Here is a 21,644-nt window from a genome sequence, read left to right as displayed (position 1 = left end):
CTGATGCTGTGACATAAAAACGGTACTAAAAGGTGCTAGGAGGAAAGAAAAAGCAAATGTTAATAAATTTGGCACAGAAAATCCTAATTATTGTCTAGAGGCTTTTACAATAAGAGTTCCTATATTTTTAATTCTTTAAACCATGACTATATTTACAACACTCCTTGTAATACACTTATTAATATTCTTGGCAGCAAATAATGAAAAATTGGAAAAGCGTTTTAATCATGCTTAATTCAACATACAGAGAGTAGAAGTTTGCTTATTCTTCTGGCCTCAGTTTAAAGCAGAAAACATATTAGACACCAGCAATTTATTGCACAAATTATACAAAATTTTCTGGCAGACTTTAGACTTCTAAAAAAATATACAATTAACAATCACTATTTTTTTAAAACACCTTTAAACTGAACCTCAATGTTTTTCTTATATTCTTGATTATTTCCTTTAAAAACCTTTATGTAATTTTTAGGTGTTTATAATACCTCATTATTATTTCATTTTCACCCAATAACATATGAACACTATAACATGGTTTAAAACATTCAAACTTCTTTTACACAAAACATTGGCTAATTCTTGAGTTAGCAGCATTTTAATAGTTATAACAGTAATAATCTAACTTAATTTGATAGTTTATTTCTTAGTACACCTCCTCAGTTCCTTTTACACATTCTCAAATTTTTCCTTTCTAAATTCACTCTACAAATTTCCTTCAGTTTTTCTAACTGGCTGCTCTTTCTCAGAGTTTTGTTTCCCAGAATTAAATTCATATCTTTTCATTTTGTGTAATCACATATCCTCCTACATAAATAATATTTGATAAGACTTTTAATTAAAACATTAAATAAGTTTTTAAAAGCTATGATTTCCTATTGTACTTATAAGTATTTCATGTTAAAATTTCTATATACCAGATATGACAAAATTTCTAGACCAAAGCAAAACATAAATTTTCTTAAAAGTGGGGCTGGAGAGATAGCATGGAGGTAAGGCGTTTGCCTTTCATGCAGAAGGTCATCAGTTCGAATCCCAGCGTCCCATATGGTCCCCTGTGCCTGCCAGGAGCAATTTCTGAGCATGGAGCCAGGAATAACCCCTGAGCACTGCCGGGTGTGACCCAAAAACCACAAAAAAAATTTTTTTTCTTAAAAGTATTTTAAATTTACAATCTAGAGGAGTTATAATTCTTAAAGTCTGATCTTTTCACTCAATTTTAATTACTTTACTTTTCTAAACAACTTAGAACTTTATCCAAAATGGTCATTTTTCTTTAACTATTTAGACATAGCATTTTGCAGTTTCTAAAAATTTATCTTACAATCTCTTACTGCTCTATAACTTATCATAGGTCCAAATGAGTTTACTATAAATTTACCCTGTTTATTGATTAAAATTCCAAATTTATAACAGTGTCCAGAACATATTATATCTTAAATTCCAATTACCAAGTTACTTAGGCTTTACTAGATGCAACTTCAGCAAATGAGAAGTAGGTATTGTAACCATCCAAGCACTACAGTGTAACTTAAGTTATAAAAACCTTAGAGATATTAAATATGACTAATTTTACTTCAATTTTCAAAGGTCTTCACTTTATACAAATACTTAAATTTTTTTATTTCTTTTATTTTTCCCAATTAGAAAACAAATTGCTAGAATTACTTCCATCTGACAGGACCAAGTTTTCTCTAATACACTTAGTAAAGACAATCTAGGCATTTTTACATTAAGACCTTAAAACCACATTAAATTTCATAATGTTATCTAGATTTAGTTATCTCAACAATATTAAGCGTTCACAAGATTAACAATATTATCAAAATGCTAACCACAACATTTTCCAACAGTTTTGGCCTCTTAAAATTAATATTATTTTTAACAGAAATAGAAATATAAAAATTTGTATTATTCCCACATTACAATGCTGTTGGAACCTGTCTCTGAACTGATTGATAATTTCTTTTTTTTTCTTTTTTTTTTCTTTTTTTTTTTTTTTTTGGTTTTTGGGCCACACTTGGCGATGCTCAGGGGTTACTCCTGGCTGTCTGCTCAGAAATAGCTCCTGGCAGGCACAGGTGACCATATGGGACACCGGGATTCGAACCAACCACCTTTGGTCCTGGATCGGCTGCTTGCAAGGCAAATGCCGCTGTGCTATCTCTCCGGGCCCAATTGATAATTTCTTAGGGTGGGTGGAATTCCTTACGGCAGGTGACATTTTTCAGTCTGTATTACAACTCAGTTTCATCAGAAAAGTTAATTACAATAATTTGCAACATTTTCCACCAAATTATTTATTCTAAGAAACCTTTAAGTCAGAGGAATTTCTCCAAGAGATTTAAAGACGCAATTTTTCCTTCTGGACTCCCAACCACATCTCTCCTTTGATATGTAAACCGGGGGTGGGGGGGGGTGGGAGGGGAGTTGGGTAATTTTCCCTTTCTTGGATAAGTTCCAGTAAAGAATTTTTAACTGACCAATTTCTTAGCTTCCCAGCCAGAAACAAGATGGCAGCTCTTAAGATTTTTCTGGTTTTTACCTTTCGGCTGAGGTGTTTAGTCACAAAGTCCGGCCTCTCCAGGACAAATTTCAGTCCTTCTTGCCAGTAAGGAGGCAGAGTTTGCGACCACCACCCTGCCCTGTCCCTAACAGAGCCTGCCTTGAAATACAAAAACAGATAAAAAAACAATTAAACAGAAAATAACAAGTATAGAAATTGTCACTTAACACCATTTTCTGCACCTCTGGGAAGTTCGCCAGCAAGAGACCTTGGCCTGAGCAGTCTGAGCCTGCTCCATGGTTGACTAAGAAAAGGCAATAGATAATAACAGTCAAGAAATCAGATATCACACAGATTCCCCACACATCTGCGAAGCACTTCATCACTCACACTGACCGGTCCTCACTCTCACTTTAAACTTTCACAAATTTCTTTTGCTCTCTGGGCCATGCCCAATGAACTCCACACCTCTCCAGGAGAGATTTTTCCCTCACTGAGTAACTTCCAGTTTGAGGAAAGAGAGACAGAAGAAAATAAATCAAAGAGGAAAGCCAAAAAAAATGAAACCAAAATTTAAAAAAATGAGATCAAAATGAAATCAAACCAACCTGAAAGGATCTGCGAAGGGCTCACGCCCAATTTGGAAAGCCCGACAGGGACTTGCACTGATCCTTGGAGCTCCGTAGAGTCTCCTCGTTTGGAGCCAAGATTTCTGTTCCCTGCTGAGGAGGCCTCGCCCGACCTCCTCCCTGATGAGAAGGGCCCCTCTGGCCACTTCTCCCTAGGGCTCCTCAAGAAAAGCAAGTCACACAAGACAAGGAGAAACAACTCACACAAAACAGTAGCAGACAGACAGACAAAGTCCGACCTAGGTCCTAATTCTTGAGCAGTTTACAAATGTATACCACTTACTTACAAAAGGGTATACTTACAGAAGGGGCTTCCGAGCATCCTCGGAATCCCCAAACCTCACTGAGATCTGTGACCTGCGGCCTTCTAGACACATCTGTCAGCTGCCACCTAGAACCCTTGCGGACCCTTACGGCAGTCACACTACCCACACCAAGTGCAAATTTTACCTCCTAGGCTCCGATGTCCTCAAAACCTCGAGGTGAGGTGTTGATGTCCCTGAACAGGCGTGAATATCTCGGTGGAACCTCCAATGTTAAGTCCAGGAGAATGATGTGCCATTCAAAGACACCAAGACCACAGTCTCATGCAAAAGCAGGGGATTTATTTTCTTATAAGCATATGAAGGGGCTGTGCTAGAATCCAGCATAAGCCAGAAACTGCCAGCCCTGAGCCATGGGCTTACAAGATGTATATAGTATTTCAAACAATAGAAAGTTACAGTAGATTGATTTGCTTCAGGAAGTACATGACATCTGGCATTTGCTCAATCACATTTTTGCAAGGTTTAGTTGTAAGCTTACAGGGTTAACATGACCAGGTCAAAACCATGTCAGAACAGAAAAGCAGTTAAACTATAACTGGGTTGACAAGTTCCCAGAATTGTGAAGGGGGGTAGGTGATCAGGGCAGTCAGGAAACTCAGGGAAATTTTTTCTTTACAGTAAGAGCTCCTAGATGGTAAAGTTAGTCTTCATCTCACACACCCACCGTTTCTTCTGTGAGCATATATCATCATTCCAGAGGCCATCCCATCGGATTTCAGCACAGTCCTCATATGCATCCACCTCACGACCCTTCCAGTTATTTGGCTCAAGTCGAGCCCAGTTCCTATAAAGGCAAGACAAAACTCAAGCTCTGAACTACCCTCAATTCAAGTCACATGCACCCCAGCTTCAAAATAGCATGCAATCTTGGTGAAGGGACTGTTCAGGGAATAGAAACAGTGTTGAAGGTTGAGGTTTCTAGGAGGTCGGAGAGAGGGAAGGTGTATTTGAAATGGACATATATTGGGATTGAAGGTCAGATGCTGTTCACAGGCCAAATTAACAAATGGTGGGGGGAGGGGATGTGTTTCCTTACTTGTAGTTAGACTTATAGTCTGTGCCATCCACCCATTTCCAGGAGCCATCACTGTCAGTGAGACCTATCCAGTTATTGAAGGACTGAGTGTGTGGTTCAAGAAATTTCTGGAAAGCAAGCAGAAAGGAAGGTTCTAGTTCCTTATACCTCCATGCAGGCATTAGTTATTTCCCTCAGCCTTCACCAACCTGATTTACCCTAAGTATAACATCAATATAACAAAATCTTTGCTTTTTTTTCTATAACCATTTAGTGAACATTTAGTGAACTATTTAGTGAAGCTATTTAGTAAATATTCATTGGACTAGGCCTCACACTAAGGGCTTTACAAGAATTGTTTCATTTAATCCTCACATAACCCTCTATATTGTGTCCTTAAAGAGGCTTATGAGAATAGGTAGTGTCTGAGAGTCAATCCAGTGCCAAAGTTCATTATTGTGCCTTGGCCTTGGTTCTCCTTTACTCCCAAATCACAGCGGCTATTCTTGTGTCTGTGAACCCCATTGATCTCAGAACCCACTAAGGTTCTTGTGTTATATTTGCCCCTAATCCTGTTGCATAGCTGTTATTTCAGAGATTTGCCAGACCCCAAGCTTCCAAGCTTGGGTATCTCTCCCCAGAATCCTGTTCTGACTTAATTAGCTGCCCACCTTGCAGTCAGTGCTGAGAGTAAGAGGATGTCCTTGTTATAAGGGGAAACCCAGCCAGCCCCTAATGTAAGAACTGGATTGTAAGTAGCCTGACAGAGATCTCTAGGACTCATGCATACTATTAGAAGGTAAACTCACTCCCCACTCCCCATAACTTTCTGTTACAGCTATGGTTATTGGGAAGATTTATGTTCCCTGGTTGCAAAGCTGGTGTAAGATGATGTATTCACCTATTTTGTTGTTGTTGTTGTTTTTGAGCCATACCCCATGATGCTCATGCATTGACATTCGTGCAACTAGCCTGGAACGAGCCCCTTCAAGTCTGATCCTTGAGTTCAAACCTAGGAGTAAGCCCTGAGTACAGATATGTGTGACCCCCCCCCAAAAATAAGTGGTAAAGAGTGACAACATAAAAACACATCTAAAATATAAAAGAAAGGAATGAAAAAATACAGAGAAAAAGGTGGTTTTAAATAGTCACAAGATGATGCCTGGGAGGAGTGATAATGATGCTCCTTTTTGGAAAATATGGTCCAGAAGAAAAGAGAGCATGATAAGAAAAACATTTTTAAATACGACTTTGCTTCCTCCATCTCCCTTTTTTTTGTTGTTGTTGTTTACATTCTGCTTAAAAGGAAATTCTACTAGAAAAGTCTTGCTTGGGATAAGAGCTCAGGTCAAAAGCAGGGCACACAGATTGTATAGATAGTCATTTTTACCCCCCAAAAGCACTAACAATATAATATCATTTCTTTTTGCACAGGCAAACTAAAATAGGGAAATTTTATGTATAGAAACAAGTTCTTATCTAAAACGGATAAGAATCCATAAATTTTACAATTGTTTTAATATAAATTAAAGAGTCCTATCTTTGGTTGTGGGGATGGTGAGGCCTTTCTCAGCTGACTGGGCCCAGCTTTTGCAGCCCTATGGCCTGGCAGGCCTGAAGGTTGCAGGATGAAGACAGAGAGATTCACAAAGCAGTCAGATAAAGTGTTAGGAGTCAGCCAGCTTTATTTCACAGTCCTAACCTAATATATGCATTTTCTCCCATGGCTTCTATGCAAAGCCTTTACCTAGCAGCTATTTCTCTCCTCCTGGCTCTCTCAGCCTCTGTCTCCCTTTTAGATGCTTTCTGACTTGTTGACTAACTTTCTTTGCTGATGCTACTGCTGCTGCTTCTTTGCTGATGCTCAACTGCTGGTGTTGAATCTGTTGATTCTCGCTTCTGCTCCTCACTTCTGCCACTCTTCTCTCTCTCTAGCTGTCCTTCTTAATCTTTCTATCCCCCCATGGAGACTCCTCTACCTGCCAATTCTAGGTGTGGGCAATTCTGATCATTGAGGTGAGATAAATAGGAAATTGGAGAAGGAGATACCCACGTTCTCCACTTTTTTCGTATTATGACAGAAGTATTATTGATACATCTAGAACATCCACGTTTCTTTTCATAAACTTCTATAAACAAAATTACAAGAGCATTTCTGCAGATAATACAATTCAGAAATAATCAGCTACGTAAGATACACAATATAACATGGCAATTGAGAAACATTCACTAGGATAGCTGAGAACTTTCAAAATGCTAACATACATTTCCCCAGAATTGTGCAAACAAATATTAAAGTTAGATACAAAAATTTTTGTTTGAAGTGTGGCTTAGAACAAAACAGTAAGATCCATAGATCAAGCACAATTTAACCAGCAAGACAATGACCGATGCAAATAAGAGTCAAGAGTTTTAACCTAAATCAAAGTTAAGATGCTGGAAGTTCTGAAAACAGCTTCTCCTTTGTTTGTCTTCACCTGGTCTTGGATCCTCCATCTTCTGAATCTTCACCTTCTGTGGTTGGCTGTCAAGGTCATCTGGGTTTCGAGAAATCCTATTCCTCTGCCTGCTACCAGTCCTTTTCTAAGGAAATTTCTTTCTAGATTTTTTCCAATTAGTGACTTCTATTTGTAGTTTGAAAGGCCATGGTCCTCAGAAAAGGCACCTTTGTAGGAGTAGGCTGGGTGCCTAGGCATCTGGGGTGGAGCTAGTTCCAAATTTTCAGCTCTCTCCACTTTATTTCTAGTGTATGTCCCACCTGAAGGAGCCTCCACCATGTTCAAAACAGATGCCAGGTGTGTTCTGGGCTCTCCATTCTCAGTCCAGCTTAACAAAGCTGTGACAAGTCATCATAAGGTCAAAGACATCACCATTGTTGCAGTCTTCTTATTGGGCCCAGGGTTCAAGTCAGTCCAAGGTTTGGGTGCCATTTGTTGTTTTAATTTAAATTAAAAAGTCCTAGAGTTGGTAGGGGATTGGTGAGGCCTTTCTCAGCTGGCTGGGCCAGGCTCCTGCAGCCCCTATGGCCTGGCAGGTTGTAGGATGATGGCAAAAAAAATTCACAAAACAGTCAGATGAAGTTTTAGGAGTCAGCCAGCTTTATTTCAAAACCCTAACCTAACATATACATTTCCTTTTATAACAAAAAACACATGTGGCATCTGTTCTGAACATGGTGGAGGTTCCTTCAGGTGGGACATGCACTAAAAATGAAGGGGGAGAGCTGAAAACTTGGATCTTCCCTGCAGAGGCCTAGGCATCTGACCTTTCTCCTCCCAAAGGTGTCTTTTCTGAGAACCACAGCCTCCCAAACTGCAAATAGAGGTCACTGACTGGAAAAAAGCCAGAAAGAAATCTCCTTGGAAAGGGACTAGTTTCAGGCAGAGGAGTGGATTCCACACAACCCAGATTCCAGCCCACTTGCCCTTGGCAGCCTAACACAGAAGGTGAAGATTGAGAAGATGTTCGAGCAATACCAACTGAAAACCAATAAAAGAGAAGCTGCTTTCAGAACTTCCAGCATCTTCACTTTGGTTCAGGTTAAAAATCTTGACCCTATTTGCATTGGTCATTGTCTTGCTGGTTAAATTGTGTTTTATTTATGGTCTTACTGTTTTGTTCTAAGCCCCATTGCAAACAGAAAATGTTGTATCTAACTTAGTGCTTTAATAATTGTTTGCACAATTCTGGGAAAATATATGTTAGTTTTGAAAGTTCTCAGCTATCCTAGTGAATGTTTCTCAATTGCTATGTTATATTGTGTATCTTACATAGCAGCTTATTTTCAAACTGTATTATCTGCAGAAATGTTCTTGTGATTTTGTTTATAGAAGCTTATGAAAAGAAACTCGGATATTCTAGACTTATCATAATCATACAAAAAGGTATTTATCCCACCTGAATGATCAGAATTGCCCATACCTAGAATGAGAGAATGATAGGGAAGGCTGACTGGGGGATAGAGGGATTAAGAAGGAGAGTCAAAGAGAGTCAGAAGAGTGGCAGAAGTGAGGGACAGAAGCAAGAATCAACAGAGAGATTCAGCATTAGATTCAGTATCAGCAATTTAGCATCAGATTCAGCATCAGCAATTGAGCATCAACAAAGAAGCAGCAAAGGGAGTTAGTCAACAAGGAAACCTGGAAAAAGCAGCTGAAAGAGAGACAGAGACTGAGAGAGCCAGAAAAAGTAGAGAAGTAACTGTTAGGTAAAGGCTCCGCATAGAAGCCACGAGAGAAAATGTATGTGTTAGGTTAGGAACGTGAAATAAAGCTGGCTGACTCCTAGCACTTTATCTGACTGCTTGGTGAATCTCTGTCCTCATCCTACAACCTTCAGGCCTGCCAGGCCATAGGGGCTGCAGGAGCTGGGCCCAGCCAGCAGAAAAAAGCCTCACGATCCTCCTACCAACAGTAGGACTCTTTAACTTATATTAAAACAACACAGGAGCACCTTCCACCCTGAACATTTGTCATGAGGACTCAACTTAGGCCTCAAGTGATCAGACATTGACTGTCCAAACTTCGGATCCCAACCTTAGAACTGGCATAGTGCCCTGCACCAACACCAGGAATCAAACTCCCCACAGGGGGAGGACCTAATGCCTCTTGGCACCAATTTGTGCCAGGGTAGGTTCATATGACACCCTGATGATGAGGTAAGAGCAAGGCTCTTGATTTAAGGTCAGGTTGCCCTACCTCATCACCTAGAGGTGAGATAAAAATCAGGAGACCCTCCTGTGCAAAAAAAAAAAAGGTCAGGGGCCAGAGAGATAGCACAATGATAGGGTGTTTGCCTTGCACACAGCAGATTCAGGACAGATGGTGGTTCAAATCCCGGCATCCCAGATAGTCCCCGGTGCCTACCAGGAACTATTTCTGAGAGCAGAGCCAGGAGTAAGCTCTGAGCGCCACTGGGTGTGACCCAAAAACCAAAAACTTAAAAAAGAAAAAAAGCCCAAGATCACTAATTACAGAAGACTGACTACAACAACCACGACTGAGCAAAACTTTTCCTGGGATCATAAATAAAGACTCTATTCTAGGCTTCATCCTAGGATCTGTGCAAAAACCAAGATTTCTAACTACAGAAAACTGACATTGATAACGGTGACTAAGCAGAATGTTTCTTGGCACCATAAAGAAAGATTTGACAACTAACATGTCTGGAGCCTATAGTCAGTCTCATGACAGTATGCTTCAAGGGTGGAGACACCCTGTATCTCTTAGGCCAAGGGAATTTCCTTTCGAATTTCCCCAATATTTACTGCACCTATGAAAAAAAAAACTGCCACATCTGCCCCCTAGTTAATTGTTTTATTTTTTATTTTTCTTTCTCCGTTTAGTTTTATTTATATGTATAGCTTCTAGACAGGGACTCCTGTCCACTTTGTTTTTACAGATCATAGAACATCAATCATCTTGTTCTGCCTCATATTTCTATATCTTCCTACAAACTGAGAAAAGAAAAAATTGTGGATGGGACCCAGAGGCAACTAGTCTCAGATATAAAAAAAATGCTCAAACTGAAATACCCAAACCAAAGTCAACGACAGTAGAATCAAGAGCTTCAACCTACAACAAACTGCACAAAAGGGACCTGTTACACTAGCATTCCAGGGAGCTCAACGTGGAGTTATGGGAGGCATGCTGGGAACTATGGCAGAAGAAGGTCAACTCTGGTGGTGGGAATGGCGCTAATTCACTGTCACTATATACCACAAATACAACTGTGAAAGATTTTTTTTTGGGGGGGGCCACACCCGGTAACGCTCAGGAGTTACTCCTGGCTATGCACTCAGAAGTTGCTCCTGGCTTGGGGGACCATATGGGACGCCGGGGGATCGAACCATGGTCTGTCCAAGGCTAGCACAGGCAAAGCAGGCACCTTACCTCTAGCGCCACCGCCAGGCCCCAACTGTGAAAGATTTGTAAAAAAAAAAAAAAAAAGACTTTAAATTTTTTTCTATAAGCTGAAGGCAAAGAGCAGAGCAAACTTGCTTGTAGCCAAACCAGGTTTTATCCTCTCTACTACATATGGTTTCCAAGAGATACCAAGAGTAATTTCTAAATATAAATCCAGTAGTAAACCCTAGTATTCCCTCCAATAAAACTTCTAAAATTAAAAAAAACTAGCTTTATATATTAAAAGGAGTCACTCAAAGCAAAAATATAAAGAAAACGAGCAATATCACAATGTATCTGGATGAAGCTAATGAAATTTAATGACAAAAGCTGCCCCCATCTATTAAAGCCAACAAGTAAGGTGCATAGGAGAGTAAAGAATACGATATTAGGGGCTGGAGTGATAGCAAAGTGGTTGGGCATTTGCCTTGCTTGCTGCTGACCTGGGACAGACCTGTGTCTTATCCCCAGCATCCCATATGATCACCTGAGCCTGCCAAGAGCTATTTCTGAGCAGACAGCCAGGAGTAACCCCTGAGCACCACCGGTGTGGCCCAAAAACCAAAAAAAAAAAAAAAAGAGTCTTCCTCAAAACAAAAACCCAGGCCCAGATGAATTCACTAATAAATTCTATCAAACCTTTAAAAATGACCTGTCGATTCTTTCCGAACTCTTCCAGGAAATTGAAGAAACAGTAACACTCCCAAACAGTTTCTATGAAACTAATGGCACCTTAATACCAAAAGCAGACAGAGACACCACCAAAAAAGTATTACAGGCCAATATCTTTGATGAAAATAGATGCCGATAGTGACTTGGCTTAAACTTCATTTGATCCAACATTGACCATTCACCCCTGAACCGTGGATACCATCTGCAGAAACAAACATGGTTTTCTACACCATCACCAGGAATAAGAATTTTTTTTTTTTTTTTTGGTTTTTGGGCCACACCCGGCGGTGTTCAGGGGTTACTCCTGGCTGTCTGCTCAGAAATAGCTCCTGGCAGGCACGGGGGACCATATGGGACACCGGGATTCGAACCAACCACCTTTGGCCCTGGATCGGCTGCTTGCAAGGCAAACGCCGCTGTGCTATCTCTCCGGGCCCAAGAATAAGAATTCTAACTAGGAAGGCTTCACTACCACCATGGCACCGACTTACTCCAAAAATGACACTTTTGACAACCTGACAACCTAGGAAGAACAATAGTCTGCTTTTAGGGGAGGATTCTCTGCAATGTTACCGAAAGGTGAAACAAAACCAGAAGACGCTACACACCACCGGGCCTTTGACATAGGACCTGCAGAGAAACCAGGATCTATAACTACAGAAACTCGACAGCAACAACTGTGATGGTGAGGAACTATTACTGGGACCATACAGAATGTCTTAAGGGGTTGGACAATCTATTAGGCCTGGAGCATGGAGTTGGTGTTCTGCCAAAATACTTCAGAGGTGAGTTCTCCATGTTTTTAGGCCAAAGGTTTCTCCTTCCAATTTCTCCCATATTTTGCTGTGCTTATGCAAACAACAACAACTACCACACACATTTTTTTTTTTTTGGTTTTTGTGTCACACCCAGCAGCACTCAGGGGTTACTCCTGGCTCTACATTCAGAAATCGCTCCTGGCAGGCCTTGGGGGACCATATGGGATGCCGGGATTCAAACCACTGTCCTTCTGCATGCAAGCCAAATGCCCTACCTCCATGCTATTTTTCCAGCCCCACACATATTTCTTTTTTTTCTAGTCCATCTACTATCTTAAAAAAAGAGCATACTAAAGATTCTGTACTTATATTAATGACTTTATTGGTGATACAATAATTGTCACAAATATAACTGCTAATGAACTCTCCTTTTCTTTTTCCAATTCTCTTTCTTTTCTTTTCCTTTCTTTTTAGATTTTCATTTTATTTATATTTATATTTTTGATAACTTCTCTTTCTGTCATCCTGAAACGAATGTATTATGGTCAGTTATGTCAACTATGATACATTTTCTTTAAATAAACTTATTTAAAATATTTTAAAAAGAAAAGAAAATAAATGCAGTGATCCTCAACAAAATACTAGCAAATAGAGTCCATCAATTCATAAAAAAAAATCATATACATTGATTGAATAGGTTTCATCTCAGGGATACAAAATAGTTTAATACACAAGTCAATCAATGTAATACAGCAGATCAATAAAAGAGAAATCCTGATCATATAATAATCATATAATAATGTAGAGAAAGTATTGAACAAATCCAGTACCCATTTATGATAAAAAAAAAAACTCAACAATTTGCTTATACATGAATGGATTTGGAGACTATAATGTTGCGTGAAATAAGTTAAGGGAGAGAAATAAGCACAGAATAGTCTCACTCACGTGGAATTTAAGAAAAGTAAAACACAGCATAACACCAGAGAGAATAGAGATGAGGGCCCATGATAAGAAGCTTACCATACGGGGCCGGGCGGTGGCGCTGGTGGTAAGGTGCCTGCCTTGCCTGCGCTAGCCTAGGACGGACCGTGGTTCGATCCCCCGGCGTCCCATATGGTCCCCCGAGAAGCCAAGAGCAACTTCTGAGCGCATAGCCAGGAGTAACCCCTGAGCGTCACAGGGTGTGGCCCAAAAACCAAAAAAAAAAAAGAAGCTTACCATAAAGAGTGGTAAATGCAGTAGAGAAATAACTACACTAACAGCTACCAAGACAGTGATAGAGAAATACAATGCCTGTCTAAAAGACAGGCAGGGGATGGGGGGAGAATGGCAATGGGGGGGACAATGGTAACAGGAAAGTTGCACTGGTGAAGCGGGGGGTGTATTTTAAGTCTGAAAACCCAATATGAACATGTTTGTAACCATGGTGCTTAAATAAAGAAATTATTTAATAAAAAAAATACTCTCAACCAGATTAAAAATGAAGAAACTTTCCTCACTATAGTAAAAGTCATTTACCATAAGCCCACAGCAAAAATTATATTCAATGGGGAAAAACAAAAGCCTTTTCTCTAAGCTCTGGCACAAAATAAGGTTGCCCACTCTCTCCACTTCTATTCAATATAGTACAGAATAGCAGTTAGGCAAGGAAAAAGATATGAAGGGTATTCACATAGGAAAGGAAGAAATCAAACTCTCACTATTTGTAGATGACATGATTTTATATTTAGAAGACTTTAAAAAGCTTTTGGGGGCCCGGAGAGATAGCACAGTGGTGTTTGCCTTGCAAGCAGCCGATCCAGGATCTAAGATGGTTGGTTCAAATCCCGGTGTTCCATATGGTCCCCCATGCCTGCCAGGAGCTATTTCTGAGCAGACAGCCAGGAGTAACCCCTGAGTACCGCCGAGTGTGACCCAAAAAAAACAAAAAAAATAAATAAATAAAAATAAAATAAAATAAAATAAAAAGCTTTTGGGGGGCCAGAGAGATAGCATGGAGGTAGGGCATTTGCCTTGCATGCAGAAGGACGGTGGTTCAAAGCCTGGCATCTCATATGGTCCCGAGTCTGCCAGAAGCGATTTCTGAGTGTAGAGCCAGGAGTAACCCCTGAGTGCTGCCGGGTGTGACCCAAAAACAAAAACAAACACAAAAAAGCTTTTAGTGGGCAAGAGTGATAGCATGCCGGGGGCCTTTGTGACAAACAGAAAACTTTGCTAAAAGCAGGTTCTTGTGACAAGCAGAGAACTTTGGTAAAGCAGGGAGCCCTGAGAAATCAATGTAACCATTTAAGGTTTGCACAGAAACAATGAAGGCATAGAATTTTAACCCTGGGAAACTGAGTCTAAACTTATCAGAGCATTCCGTTGTCTGTTCATTTCGGCCTGCCCTAGGTGGGTCCAGTTATCAGTACACTTCAGCCCGATAGAGATGGGTCTCATTATCTGTAGATTCCATTCCAACCCATTAGCCAATGGTCCTGTTACCTAGGTATTTCAGCCTGTTCAATGTATCTATGCCATATCAACATGCGTATGTGCTGAACTGTGCCCTCAAAAAGTACAATAGCACAGCAGGGAAGTTGTTTGCCTTGCATGTGACCTATCTGGTTTGATCCCTGGCATCTCAGGTAGTCCCCTGGGCCTACCAGGAGTAATTTCTGAGCACAGAGCCAGGAATAACCCTGAGTGCTTCCAGGTGTGGCCCCGATCCCCTTCCCACAAAAAAGAGTTTTTAGAAACAATATATTTTTTAACAATAAAGTGTAGGGCTACAACATTAACACACAAAAGTTGGCAGCTTTTCTATAATGAAAGAAAAGAAAGTGATATTACACTTTCATCAATATTTTGCTAGTGAATCAAACAAGCAAAACAAATGGATGGAGTCCTTCTAGAGGCTATAAATAGTAATTTGAGAGAAGAAAGGGGAGAGAAACACAACTACAATACAAAAGGAATAGTCAAAAAATCCACAAAAAGCACCTCAGCAATAAAGATAACCACCACACATTACCCATGGTCCTGAACTAAAAACAAAACAAAGCAAACAAAGTGAAAACAACAACAGCAACAACATTAGCAGCCCCCCCCCCCAAATTATTTTGTGCTTCTTTTTTTTTTCTTTCTGCATAGGCACAGTAAATATTGGGGAAATTAGATAGGGAATTCTCTTGGCCTAAGAGTTACAGGGTTTCTCCGCCCTTGAAGTACACTGTCATGGGAATCAAGTACCTCAGAGCCTTCTTAAATAAAGGAGTGAAAGTCCTATATAAAGAAAAGTACAAAACGCTACTTTTTTTTGGGGGGGGGTCACACCCGGCAGCGCTCAGGGGTTACTCCTCGCTCTAAACTCAGAAATCACTCCTGGCAGACTCAGAGGACCATATGGGATGCCGGGATTCGAACCACCGACCTTCTGCATGAAAGGCAGACCTGTCCCAGGTCAATTTAGACCTCCCCCCAGGCCTTACCTCCATGCTATCTCTCCAGCTCCCATAACACTACTTTAAGAAATAAATGAGGAAAAAATAAATAGAAACACATCCCTTCTTAGTGATTGGGAGGATTAGCATAATTAAAATGGCAATACTCTCCAAAGCATTGTATAGCCTCAATGCAGATCTTATAAGGACACTCATGATGTTTCTCAAAGAAGATCAAACACTTCTAAAATTTATATAGAACAATAATCCTTCACAATTAACTAAAGCAATTATTTAAAAAAAAAGAATATGGGGGCATCACTTTCCCCAATTTCAAAATCTACTACAAACTACTACAAAAACAGCATGGTATTGGAATAAAGATGAAACAGTGATCAGTGGAATTAGATTAGATTAGATCTATTAGATTAGATCAGTGATTAGATCAGTGGAATGGAGTTGAATACCTGAGAGATATCCACAGGTATATGATAAGTTAATTTTGATTAATTAGCAAAAATATGAAGTGGAGCAAGTACTAGACATCTACATGCAAAAATATGAACTCAGACCTCTTTTTTTGTTTCTTTTGGGGATACACCCGGTGATACTCAGGGATTATTCCTGGCTATGCACTCAGAAATCACTCCTGGCTTGGGGTACCATATGGGACGCCGGGGGACCAAACTGCGGTCCATTCTAGGTCAGAAGCAAAACGCTTTACTGCTGCATCACAGCTCCAGATCTCTTTTTTTTTTTTTTTTTTGGTTTTTGGGCCACACCCGGTAACGCTCAGGGGTTACTCCTGGCTATGTGCTCAGAAGTTACTCCTGGCTTGGGGGACCATATGGGACACCGGGGGATCGAACCGCTGTCCGTCCAAGGCTAGCGCAGGCAAGGCAGGCACCTTACCTTTAGCGCCACCGCCCGGCCCCTCCAGATCTCTTTTTTAATGCCATGCACAAAAGCCAAATCAAAATGGGCTAAAACTTTGATATAAGAGCTCAAATCATAAGGCACATAGACAAAACTGTAAGTAGAACTCTCCATGACATTGAAGCTAAAGGCATCTTCAAGAATGAAACACCACTGTCCAAGCAAAAGGAAGCAACGATACACAAATGAGATTACATTAAACTCAAAAGCTTCTACCTCGGGCCCGGAGAGATAGCACAGTGGTGTTTGCCTTGCAAGCAGCCAATCCAGGACCAAAGGTGGTTGGTTCGAATCCCGGTGTCCCATATGGTCCCCCGTGCCTGCCAGGAGCTATTTCTGAGCAGACAGCCAGGAGTAACCCCTGAGCACCGCCGGGTGTGGCCCAAAAACCAAAAAAAAAAAAAAAAAAAAAAAAAGCTTCTACCTCAAACAATTACCAGGATACAAAGAATGTCATCGATTAGGAAAAACTATTCACCCAATACCCACCTGATACATGGTTAATATTTAAGATATATAGAACACTGGTAGAACTTAACAAGAAAAATAAAAGATTAAAAAATGGAGGAAAGAGATGAACAGAAATTTCCTCAAAAAAGAAATCCAGATGGTCAAAAGGCATATGAAAATGTATCCATATCATTAATCATCAGGGAGATGCAAACAAGCAGTGCTGGTGCAGATACAGAGGAAAAGGAACTCTCATATACTGCTGGTGGGAATGTCGACCTGTCCAGCCTTATTAGAGAACAATATGGATGTTCCTCAGAAAAAACTAAAAAGTAAACTCCCATTTGACCCAACAATACCACTCCTGACAATATAACCTACGGGCCTAAAAACACAATGTAGAAAAGGCATTTACACTCCTATGTTCATTGAAGCCCTATTCACAATAGCCAGAATCTAAAAATAGCCCAACTGCCCAAGACAGATGAGTGAGTAAAGAGACTATAGTATACCTACTTAGTGAAATACTATGCAAATGATAGGAAAAATGAAGTCATGACATTTTTTTAGACATGGATAGATATGGTGAGTATCATGCTGAGTGAAATTAGTCAGAGGGAGATGAACAGACATGGAATGATCATACTCATCAGCAGGATATAGAAAAATATCCCATAGCATGAGAGTAATACCCAAAAACAATAGAAATGATAGATGGGAATGCAGTTAAGATAGAGAAGGGAAAAAAATGGGGCTGGTGCGGTGGTACAAAGAGTAAGGCGTCTGCCTTGCTTGTGCTAGCCTAGGACGGATCGTGGGTCGATCCCCAAGTGTCCCATATTGTCCCCCAAGTCAGGAGTGATATCTGAGTGCATAGCCAGGAGTAACTCCTGAGCATCACCGGGTGTGGCCCAAAAACAAACAAACAAAAAAGACAAAGAAAGGACCATTATGACAATAATAGTTGGAAATGATCACTCTGGACAAGAACTGTGTGCTGAAAGGAAGTGATATACATGATACCTTTTCAGTAACAGTATTGCAAACCACAGTGCCTAAAAGGAAAATTGGGGAAAGATAGAGAGAAAGAGAGAGAGAGAGAGAGAGAGAGAGAGAGAGAGAAAGAGAGAGAGAGAGAGAGAGAGAGAGAGAGAGATGAAAAGTGTCTGCCATAAAGGCAGATTGAGGGTGGAGGAAATGGAATGAAAACTGGGGGATTTGTGGCAGGAAATGAACGCTAGTAAAGGAATTGGTGTGAGAACACTATATGACTGAAACTCAATTATCAACATGTTTTTATTTTTATTTTTTTTTTTGGTTTTTGGGCCACACCCAGTAATGCTCAGGGGTTACTCCTGGCTATGTGCTCAGAAGTTGCTCCTGGCTTGGGGGACCATATGGGACACCGGGGGATCGAACCGCGGTCCGTCCAAGGCTAGCGCAGGCAAGGCAGGCACCTTACCTTTAGCTCCACCGCCCGGCCCCATCAACATGTTTTTAGAGCCAGCCCAGAGACACCAAGGACCCACACCCAGTAAGATGTCCCCACCCAACTAATCTGGGGCCGATTTCTGCCATGTGATTGGGCACCCACAGACATTATAAAGGAATGCTGCCCTGCTCTCTGCCTTCTTTCTGCGGGAGCTAGCCCAGAGACACCAAGGATCATAATCTCTCCAGGACCCCTGAACTCCACTTCTCCACTTTGTAAAAAGCAATCTACAACCTCAACAATGGGGAAATTTTGCAGTACAATCCCATGTTTAAAGAATCAAGATGGCTGATCTGATAATCCAAAAAGTACCAAACAGTTAAGTATCCTCTCAAATAAGATGTTTAGAGTAGGGGCCGGGCGGTGGCGCTCGAGGTAAGGTGCCTGCCTTACCTGCGCTAGCCTAGGAGACGGACCGCGGTTCGATCCCCCGGCGTCCCATATGGTCCCCCAAGCCAGGAGCGACTTCTGAGCGCATAGCCAGGAGTAACCCCTGAGCGTCACCGGGTGTGGCCCAAAAAACAAAAAAAAAAAAAAAAAAAAAAAAAAAAAAAAGATGTTTAGAGTAGAATTATGGAAGATGTTCAGGGAGCTCAAAAAAAGCATCGATAGACTTGACTGGAGCACAAATAAGCATGAAGAGCATTTGACGACTGAAATTAGAAATTTTCACACTGAAATAGCAGGTCTGAAAAACTCGGCTTATGAATTGTAAACCTCAATGGAAAACTTCTCCACTGGAGTAACGTCAGCTGCAAACAGGGTCAGTGAGCCAGAGGATGAGATCCAGAACAACTCCATACAACAGAAGAGATTGGGAGAGAACTTTAAAGCAAATGATCAGACAATGTCTAAACTACTCAAAGAATATGAACCGATGAAAATAGAAGTCTTTGGGCCCGGAGAGATAGCACAGCGGCATTTGCCTTGCAAGCAGCCCATCCAGGACCAAATGTGGTTGGTTCGAATCCCAGTGTCCCATATGGTCCCCCATGCCTGCCAGGAGCTATTTCTGAGCAGATAGCCAGGAGTAACCCCTGAGCAACGCCGGGTGTGGCCCAAAAACAAAACAAAACAAAACAAAAAGAAAATAGAAGTCTTTGAGAAACTCAACAGAAACAACTTAGGAATCAATGAAGTCCCAGAAACCCAGAACAAGAATAATAAGAGGAGTTGAAGGAAGAGTGAGAACAGGAAGAGGTAGAAGAAGAATTTTAAGAAGAATAAGGCGAAGAAGAGTAAGAAAAATAAGGCAAAGAAGAGGAAGAATAAGGCGAAGAGAAGTAAGAAGTATATTGTGAAAAATAGTAAGAAGAGGGGGAAGATGAAAAGGATTCATCCTTTTCTTCTGAAAAAGAAGAGAAGGAAGGAGAGTAAGAAGAAGGCAAAGAATAGTAAAAAAAGAAAAAGAAGAGGAGGAAGAAGAAGAATAAAAGAAGGAAGAAGAGTAGGAGGAGGAAGAAAAAGAAGAGGACAAAGAGAAAGAAGAAAAAGAAGAGAAGAAAAAAGACAAAAGAGAAATAAGGAAAAGAAGAAGAAAATGAAGAAGAGGTGGAGAACGAAAAAGAAGAGGAAGAAGAAGAGGAGGAAGAAAAGAAAGAAGAGGAGGAGGAAGAATAAGAGAAAGAAGAGAAGAAAGAGGAAGAGTCTACAGCCACAACACCCTGAAAGTGCCCGATCTTGTCTGATCTCAAAAAGAGGAAGAAAAAAAGAGGAGGAAAAAAAAGAAGAAAATGGATTGAAGTTTATTTTTAATTTATTTTCATATAATAGTGTCTTTGTTTAAACACCGTGATTATAACATGTTTGTAGTTGGGTTTCAGTTAAAAAAAATACAGTTGAGGTGGAGGAAGGACATCACTGGTGGTGGGAATGCCCTTGATTTATTGTCACTATGTACCTTAAATATAACTGTGAAATATTTGTGATTTACAAAAAATAAATAAACATGTTTTAATTGTTTATCACTGTAATTTAATTTTAAAAAAAATTTTGTGTGGTTTTTGGGTCACACCCGGCAGTGCTTAGGGGTTATTCCTGGCTCCAGGCTCAGAAAATGCTCCTGGCAGGCACGGGGGACCATATGGGACGCAGGGATTTGAACCAATGATCTCCTGCATGAAAAGCAAACGCCTTACCTCCATGCTATCTCTCCGGCCCCTAATTTTTAAAGTTTTTAAGAAAAAAATATATATATATTTGATCTTTTTTCAGGGATCCACATTCAACCATGCTTGGAGGCTACTCCTGGCTCAGCACTCAGGACTCACTTCGGTGATGCTGTGGGTCCATGCAGTGTCAGGCCTCAAACCTGGGACTCCAGACAGCAGAGCAGAGGCTCCAGCCCTTGTTCTATCTCCCTGCTCTTTTGGGGGGGGGGTCACAGTAAGCAGCATTCAGGGGTTACTCCTGGCTCTATGCTCAGAAATTGCCCCTGGAAGGCTCGGGAAACCATAAGGGATGCCAGGATTCGAACCACTGTCCTTCTGCATGCAAGGCAAACATGCTACCTCCATGCTATCTCGTCAGCCCCTTTCCTGCTCTTTAGTCGATACTGCCTCACCTTCTGTGACATTGTGATGCAACCTTCATCACAGGCTCACTGGCTCCTGTGCCTTTTCCCTAGCTCCTAACTATAGTTTCCCACCTTCTAGAATTGATGGAAACAGCACGATTAATTCCTGGAGTCCCGTTAGACTTCTTTTTTTTTTTTTTGTTTTTTTTTTTTTGTTTTTGGGCCACACCCGGTAACGCTCAGGGGTTACTCCTGGCTATGCGCTCAGAAGTTGCTCCTGGCTTGGGGGACCATATGGGACACCAGGGGATCGAACCGCGGTCCGTCCAAGGCTACCGCAGGCAAGGCAGGCGCACCTTACCTTTAGCGCCACCGCCCGGCCCCCGTTAGACTTCTGTTTCTTTGTTTGCCAGGTTCTAATTTGGGGACCACACAGGCTCTAACTCCTGGTCTGTGCTCAGGAATCCTTCCTTGTACTGTTCAAAGGACCATGCAATCCTGGGTATTAAACTTAGGCCATTAGTATGCAAAGCATGAGTTCAGCCTACAGATTTCCAGCCACAGACTTTGGATTCTTCCTTCAGTCCCCTCACTCCCCAGTGTCTTGGTAAAGCAAGCCTGAGATCTCCAACTTTTAATTCCTGTGATTTTACTTGCCTTTGGGAAGGTTCTGACTCACCTGCTCCTCTCTAGAATTGATTACCACCAGGTAGGCCTTCTCTAGCTGGCAGTAGCTCTCAGCCTCAGACCAGTTACCCCCAGTGTGAGAAAACCAGTAACAACTGCCTTTATTCTCTATCCAGTTAACTGGGCAGCATTCTTTGCCTGAGGGAGGATAGAACAGAAAGAGGTTAAACCTTGCTGAAATGGGGCAGGTATAAAGGAACTGGAGACCTCCCTGTCCCTACCTTTGCTCCGGAAGAATGCCATCTGACAAGCCAGAGTATGCAGATCAACTGGAAAATGCTTCAGATGGATAGACAAAGCACTATGGTCTAGGGGACAGAAGAAAGTTATGAT

The 21,644-nt window shown here is 41.1% G+C and overlaps 1 protein-coding gene across 1 annotated transcript in view; it reads right to left on the bottom strand.

Moving 5' to 3' along the window:
* Positions 1-4,085: 4,085 nt before the first annotated feature.
* LOC125998027 (asialoglycoprotein receptor 2-like) overlaps positions 4,086-21,644 on the bottom strand; it is a 28,022-nt gene continuing 10,463 nt past the window's right edge. Inside the window, exons 6-9 of the mRNA XM_049766232.1 lie at positions 21,533-21,619; positions 21,304-21,449; positions 4,495-4,601; positions 4,086-4,242 (exon numbers count right to left, since the gene is read on the bottom strand). Of these exons, the coding sequence (XP_049622189.1) occupies positions 4,086-4,242; positions 4,495-4,601; positions 21,304-21,449; positions 21,533-21,619 (497 nt within the window). The remainder of the gene's footprint in view (positions 4,243-4,494; positions 4,602-21,303; positions 21,450-21,532; positions 21,620-21,644) is intronic.

Source organism: Suncus etruscus, chromosome 20, assembly GCF_024139225.1.
Source record: "Suncus etruscus isolate mSunEtr1 chromosome 20, mSunEtr1.pri.cur, whole genome shotgun sequence".
Taxonomy (NCBI): Eukaryota; Metazoa; Chordata; class Mammalia; order Eulipotyphla; family Soricidae; genus Suncus; species Suncus etruscus.
The sequence above is the reverse complement of the archived record's forward strand: the minus strand, read 5'-3'. Positions and strand labels throughout refer to the sequence as shown.